The sequence below is a fragment of the Montipora foliosa genome, chromosome 1, assembly GCF_036669935.1.
Source record: "Montipora foliosa isolate CH-2021 chromosome 1, ASM3666993v2, whole genome shotgun sequence".
In the NCBI taxonomy this organism is placed as follows: domain Eukaryota; kingdom Metazoa; phylum Cnidaria; class Anthozoa; order Scleractinia; family Acroporidae; genus Montipora; species Montipora foliosa.
In genome coordinates this window covers 44,683,671-44,691,170 of record NC_090869.1, presented here as the reverse complement: position 1 = coordinate 44,691,170, position 7,500 = coordinate 44,683,671, and the positions used below count along the sequence as shown (strand labels likewise).

General features: G+C 39.2%; 1 protein-coding gene and 1 pseudogene across 1 annotated transcript; both read right to left on the bottom strand.

The window, feature by feature from the left end:
* Positions 1–7,500, bottom strand: part of LOC137999444 (bifunctional polynucleotide phosphatase/kinase-like) — a 244,082-nt pseudogene that overhangs the window by 43,913 nt on the left and 192,669 nt on the right.
* Positions 3,611–6,664, bottom strand: LOC137978142 (uncharacterized). Its single transcript, XM_068825256.1, has 2 exons — positions 5,779–6,664; positions 3,611–4,127 (listed from the first exon to the last, which is right to left on the bottom strand). The coding sequence occupies exons 1-2, from the start codon at positions 6,257–6,259 to the stop codon at positions 3,991–3,993; spliced, it is 618 nt and encodes a 205-aa protein (XP_068681357.1). The 5' UTR covers positions 6,260–6,664; the 3' UTR covers positions 3,611–3,990.

Sequence of the window (7,500 nt, the reverse complement as noted above, 5' to 3'; positions counted from 1 at the left end):
TCCCCCAGGTGAATCTTTCAGCACCTGGATTGAAAATATCTACTAGATCTAATAAATTGGCGATGTACATGACTTCTTTTAACGAATTTTTATGAGTTGTCGGGTTTTCTCCTATTTTGTCTTTTTCGACCTCCAGAACTAAGTTGTAATCCTATCTCACCGCAGTCGAAAGAGATAAGCTGATTTAGTACATTCTTAAAGAAGGTGGGTTTGTTGTCATTTGGCGCATAGACATTTGCTAAAGTAAAGATTTTTCCCTCTGTTTTGACGTCTGCTATAACGAATCTTCCCTCTGGATCGGAAAATTGATTAAGAATTTGGAATTTAAAATTGTTATTAAAAAGAATGCATGTTCCGGCACTTGCACTTGAAAAGCTGCTAACAATAGCTGAGCAGCCCCATTCTGAAGTCCACCAGTTTTCTTTCTCTTGCATACAGTGGACGTCTTGAAGAAAATAGATTGCAAAGTTTTTTTAGTTTGAGCCACTGAAAGATCTCACGCCTTTTCATGGTGTTTGATAGCGCTCTCACGGTTTAACGAGCAGATCACAAAATCTTCAGCAAATGTGCCGATTGTAATGCAATACCGATAAATACTATTGGTGGGATTATTGAAGCGGTAAAGATATGCATGAATGCTAGCACCTTGTATAGTGAAGCGATAGTTTGAGTCACGAATAGAAAAATAAATACAGAAAGGTAAACAGAACATACATTCACAAACTATATATAATTCATAATAATTCATACCTAATTCATTCATATGTGGGGCCTTCCAAGAGGAGATAATGGCCAACCATTTTAGGCGGTCTCCAAATAGAAGGAGAAATTTTACCACGTAATACTGGTTACTCAGTGATGCCAAATGCGTCGTCAGTCTGAGTCGGTCTATGGTTCCCGTTCAACAGGATGTCTGAGCCATAACCAATCCCTACTCCAGTCGAACAAAAAGAAAGAAAAGAGCTGAGTTGCTCAGAGTAACTTCCTGAATGGGAGTGACCCGAACTCACGCTAGTCCATGTCCTCATCATGAGTTACTCAAATGAGATGCTCAAAATGAGTTTTATTCAAAGTGAGTTTTAATCAAAATAGGTCGCTCAAAATGAGAAAGGGTGCAACACAGAGCTCCAAGCAACTCCAAATACCGGAGTAACTCAAATTGAGAGAGAGTAACTCTGAGCAACCCTGAGTAACTCAAATTGTGGCCGTAACTCACTCGGTCCGTGACTCAATGAGTAACACTGAGTAAGATCTAATCAGTTCAAGTTTGGTCTCACTTTGGTGAAGTAACTCAAATTGAGGGAGTAACTCCCATTTCTAATTTTAAAAGATTCGATGGTCGAAGAACAGGCGTTGAAACTCAAATTGAGGGAGTAACTCCCATTTCTAATTTTAAAAGATTCGATGGTCGAAGAACAGGCGTTGAAATTCGAGCGTCTTTCCCTTTAATATTGCGTTTGAAAGGAATGTTGTTTCCTCACTGTTGTGAACCCATTTTAAAATATGTTATAAAACCAACTAAATATTCCTGTTTCAACGGTCTCAAGCGATTCTCAAATTCTAAATTAAGAAAACCTTGAACTGCATTCAAAATAAACCCGTGTCGTTAGAAAACATCTTTAGAATAGTGCTTAGTGATTCGAAATTAAGATTAACGTTTAGAACCATGGTTGCTAACTTTTTTTCAAGTGTTTTCTAATTTGTTAGCGTATGCTATGATTTATAAACAAATCGAGCATTTTGCAATAAAGTCGTAAACTCATGTAGAGGAAAGATTATCGGATTGGGTGGAAAACAATAGTGCTGCTATCAAATTACAGTTAAAGTGTGACCAGCTCAATATTTTGGTCAAGAAGTGCATACATTTCCCCATTCGTCAAAGCCCCTTTTTCCTTCCATTAGGTGTTTAGCTGATATACAAAGTGTACCATAATGAATGACCACCCTGCATGCTAACACACATCGCAAAATCGTCTTCCTCGTAGAATTTAAGAAATAGCTATCTTCTCGATATTCCACGCTCCAAATCAAATGTCATGAAGCTCTCTATATCCTACTGGGGAGCAATGTAGGGTGCCTGAAAGGTTTTATTAGATCAATTCGCAAGTTGAACGTAGTCAGAGATGTTGATTTTGGTAAGCCAAACAACTGTAAAAAGTAAACTCATTTGCGAATACGCCTACAAAAAGAAAAAAATTCCTGGTAGTTTCTTTATATCCATATATTCCATTTATATATCCACCATATACCTACCAAATGGTAAAGAAGTGAGAATTTCACAGTTCGCTGATGAGGCAACTGAAGGGATACATGAAGAACGTACCAAACGCTCATCAGGATCCTGACCGTCTTGGTTCAGCCATGTTGATATTCTCATGCTTTGTGCTGTATTCCTAGCTTTAAGAAAGATCGCACTTCTTATTGTAAGTTTGTTACATTTGCTTACCTTTCTGTTCGTTCTCTATACCTAGTGTTATTCTGTTGTATTTTGTTTTGTAGCCCTGTTTCATTTAATTAATCGTTTATTACGAGCCCATTTCTGTAAATATCGAGAATCAGTGGTCACTCATCAAATTTCGAATTCCTTTATATTTTGCCTAAATAACAACTATAGTGAGTTACTTTCGAGTTACTTCTCGAAGCGCCTATTTTTTTCTGAAGTCGATGGAAGTTCCAAAAACGCCATTTTAGCGCCATGTCACTTCCGGAAATAGAGTAAAATGGTGCATTTTGTTATCGCTCGTGTACATAAACGCAATCACAGCTATCAATGCAATTTGGGCATCGTAATACATTTTCTTGGTCTTTCCAAAGCATAAATTTATTTTGGAAAAGCTGCTAGTAAAATATCTGTTTTTGGCTGTTAGAAATACCCTAGTACAAACGGTAGAGCGAATGAGTCAATTTATCTAAATTGCAAATCCCCGAAAAGCCCAGTGGTACACGTAATTTGATGTTGAAACTAATATTGCGTTGAAGTACATTCTTTTTGCTATGTTGTGTTAAAATTTTTTCCGCGGCCTGAGACATGTGAAGTCAATTTTTGCATTGCGACCATTCTTGAAATTAACACGGAACTTGCCTTCTTCGAACCACGGCCTCGTCAAGAACCAAAATTCTGCCGACGAAAATACTGTTTTCGCTATTTTGAACGCCCAAAGATTACTGTACCATAATAAGATTGCTGGAGAGTGATAACCTTCAACTTTTGGCACGGTTAAAGTAGGTGATGAGGTATTGTCTGTTAACTCTATGCTGATCGGTGCGGCGATTTCCAAACGACGTTACACTCGTTGTAAACTGCTTCTTTCTACCAGTTATGACCTTTAAAAAAAAAAAATAGCGGTATTTTTGCTAATAATAGGGCGTTCAAGGAACGACTACGACAACGGCATAGTCGAAAACGCGTCAAAAGAATACAATGGCTTTGCACTTGAGTTTCAAAAAACTTAAGATTTCACATCTACCCACCAACACATAAAGGCAAACTGATTTCAGCCATTTTATTCTATTTCTTTACCTTAACAATGGCACACCAAATAAGGGATCATTAGTAGCAACTGAACACAGCCATCTATATAAAATATGACCAACTAGATAACAAAAAACCACCCTATGTAATTCTGTGCATTTCTTCAATGCCACGCTTTAAACATTTCTTAAAGGCAGCGCCTTTAACATTTCTTAAAGATCAGTCCTGGATGGCTAATATTATGTTCACGTTTTAGTTGAATGCGCTGGAATAACCATGAACTAGCTACAATCCCTGTGATCAAAATTTTGTTCTGTCACGGTTGTCCCAGTCTCATTAAACTTTCTAATATCCAGGGCCCTTTATTCTAACGAACAAGGGCAACTATCTACAACTTCTAGATGGACGGCTATGTAAGGCGCTTTCCTTCGAAGCGCTGGGCCTGGTACTTCCAGCTCCGACCACTCACATAGCACCTGAAGTAGCCCCTTGCATGTCACCAAAGCAGAAACATTGTACTAATCTACAACTTGAATAGGGTGGCTGATGTGGTGCAGGGATGAAAGCACAGAGTCACTTGCTGAGGTGAAATTCACTTGTTCCTCAACAGCAAGCACATCTTGCTCCATTACCTGTACTTGCTGTCGCAGTTTCCCTGCCAAACATGAAAAGAGAGAAAATCTGTTGTGCAGAAAGAAATTCCGTTGTAGTGAAAAGTCTGAACCGAGTCATCGCCGCATTTCGTAGGTTTTCGCTTTCTCCTAGTGACCCAGGCTGATGTTAAAGCTTCAAGGTAGGACTTAGCATTAAATCTTTCGGCCCTCTTGGTTCCTTTGCCCAGCTCTCCTTGCTGAGTTGGTGGCATGGTAACTGAAAGAACCATCAACAGCAGGGACAATCACTTGGACACATGTAGAAAGGCCTGCACCTTCCTGAAGCTGGGACGCATACTTCAGTTTGGCAAGATCCATCATGGAATGCGTCTCAGGACTGAGACGGTGCCCAAGAGTTGTTGGAGCACAGATGCTCGTTGAAACACACGAACACAGCCCACAGTGAAACGTAAGTGTCGAAAGAGTGAAAATAAGGTAAGACATTGCTTCAAATAGGATAAAATTGCAGTTTGAGCTGGGCAGAGGTGGTGAAGGTGGGTAAATTATTTTCTGAACAGAAACATGTTTGTCTACTTACCTTCCACAACACCTCCTTAGTTATTTTGCATAAACACGATGATTCTGCTGAATTAATGAAATTATTTTTCCACAAATAAAAAGAGCAGCTTAAAATATGCCACCATGCCGATTTTCGTAAGTATATAGAGTATATATATGACCAGCTCCCAACGTCAGTGGCTTCATAGCTCAGTTGGTTAGAGCGTCGCACCGGAATCGCGAGGTCACGGGTTCAAACCCCGTTGAAGTCCTGAACTTTTCAGGCTTCTCTACGCAATCGCAAAAATTGCGTTCATAACTGCGAAGATCATAGCTTCATTTGAGTATATATATAGTAAGTATATATTTAAACTGGTGTTGTTACAGTTGACAGTGCGACAGTGGCCTCCACATTGTCTGCACCTCACCAAACTGGAAAAGTTCAGACTGAATTTTTCAAGTTTTGATTAAAAAACCTGGCGCATGTGCGTCCACAACAGTGCCCCTTTAAGTCCAGGAAGACGACTGCATGGACTTTTCCTCGGTCAACGTTATATACGCCCACGAGTCTGTAGCCTCAAGTAGAGAAGTGACAAACCAATGAATTGTGAGAAAACCAGACTGATATTTACATATAACATCGTTTTCTGTCAAATATGCATATAACTATTCTTGCAAGTTTCCTTAACAAAATTTCAAGTGCCAATCAATGTGTCTGGTGGCCTATACCATGTGACAACAAAAAATGGCTTGAATCAAGGTTTTTTAATTTCTAGGCAAAGATTTTCAAGATCGTCTTAACAAAGAAACTTACACCTCCCCCACCTCTCTTTGGACAATGTCATAGCCACAAATATTAACTTCACCATCCAAAATTGACTCATCGCGCTTAGATTCATTAATAGCCAGGGTGTCATTAGTACAAAGATAAACTATAAGCCTATCTAAGTGAGTGGATAGGCCATCGATAATAAGAGAGGCTTTTCTAAAACTGCGATCAGGTGGCAAATCTGTTATAGATTCATTTAAGACTGGTCTAGAAATGGATGATTCTTCAGCATTGCCATTAAGAGATTCCAGAGACACAGCATTCACAAATTGCAAATTATTTCAATGGACTAATAAAGTGGACTTGTTTAAAAGACGGTTGGTTACCTTTTGGGTTAAAGTAAGGTCCTCCCATATTGAGTCCCTTTTCAGATACGTTACGTTGAATTAGCTCCCATTCATTCTGCTGACAGTACCTCTTTAAGCACTTGTTTACTGCTTTCACTTGCTCTTTTAACTTGTCCTTTCCACAGACAAGCTCTGAAATTACAACCCTAGTATTGCATGATCTTTCAACCTGTCTAGCGAGATCCACAATTGCATCGGCAACTTGTTGTGGCTCTTTTGTTTTAAGGTCATTTGTCCCCAGGTGTAGAATAACTTGATTTGGGTTGTACTCTAGATTAGGTTTTAAGTAGTCACTCATGGCTCTGGTATTCGCTCCCGAGAACGACTTTACGACAACTCTGTGGCCGACAGCTTTCCCTACATGTAGTTTCCATCCTTGAATATTTTGGATCATGGAATCACCAATCAGAAGAGTTGTAAGTTGCTTAGCTTGTGGTTGTTCTATTTGCATATTTGACATTTGCTTCTGCTCTTGTGTGCTCTTCTTTTCTCTGCCTTTTGTTCTATGATCTCTTTGTCTTGTTTAGCTTGACAGCATTTACACTTCCGGAACAACTTTCATCTCTCTTTCAATGCGGTCCGCAGCTAATTGTTTTGGGGCCTAATTGCTGTCATCAGGCTTTTGTTTTCATTGCTTAGGTTATTTGCTTCATCTTTCATACTAGTGTACCAAGATTCCATCTCGTGCATAAGAATCACTCTGGCTTCAGCTTTGATTTTTTCGATTTCATAGCAGCATACCTCCCTTACTTTGGCTTCAATAAAAGAAATTACGTCATGATCTTGGACAAGTAACTATGCATTGACTGATATCTCTTTTACTGTCGTTTTCGATCGCTTTGGAGATATATTCAGGTATGTTTGACACCCAAAGTCTTTTGATGTATGCTTATGCTTATTTCCACTCTTCTTGAGTCCTCGTCTATTCAGCTCTGCCTTTAGTGCTTCAGTGTTTAGGGAAGAGATTTCTTTATCATAAAGGAGTATCAAATCCGCTTCACAATTGCCCGCTGGCTTCCTCTAGCTCGTCAACTTCGTCTTTGCCTTCCATGAATGTTCCTAAGTCTTCTGGATTTGGACTTGATTTTGTCCGTATGTTCCTCGAGAGAGTTTAAGTCCTGCTTCTGATTATTTTCCATGATGTCCATCGCAAGGTTGATCAGTCAAGATTTAACCAAGCGGCTTCACAGTTCCACATGCTGCAAAGGAACCCAACAGAGTATGTTGAGGAAACTCTAAGATTGTTTCTTGAACGTGATAAAGCTTTTCTCAACATGAGGTCAGTTGAGATTCAACGAGTTCATCGACACAGTAATAGTAAAGACAGAAATTTTAGGCCTATTTTGGCTCGATTTTCGAGATACAGGTCCTGAAAAAAACTTCATTCAGGCATACATTAAAGAAACCAATTTTCAGATGTTCCATGACAATCCCGCTCAAATTGTTAGATGACAAAAAAAACAGATGAAAACTGTTGTGAGTAATGATACTACGACATTTTCGTCAACTAAAATATGCGTTTGAATATAAATGGCATGTCATTACTGGACTGAACTAGATGCACAGTTCCCGTTCAAAATTCAATGTGAAGAAATAGTGATTTCTCAGAGGGCCACAGTTTCTCCTTATGTGGGCAAAAGATTAGTGACAGGTTCAGTCTCTCTGGTGGTTTGGATTTCAGCTACATCGATGGAGGTCAGG

What these genes read in the sequence shown, in the direction of transcription:
- LOC137978142 (XM_068825256.1), bottom strand. Translation starts at nt 6,259, where the DNA reads ATGTCAAATATGCAAATAGAACAACCACAAGCTAAGCAACTTACAACT. An exon ending in ACCTTACTTTAACCCAAAAG is followed by an intron (nt 4,128 to 5,778) that starts GTAACCAACCGT and finishes CATGTTTGGCAG; the next exon opens with GGAAACTGCGACAGCAAGTA.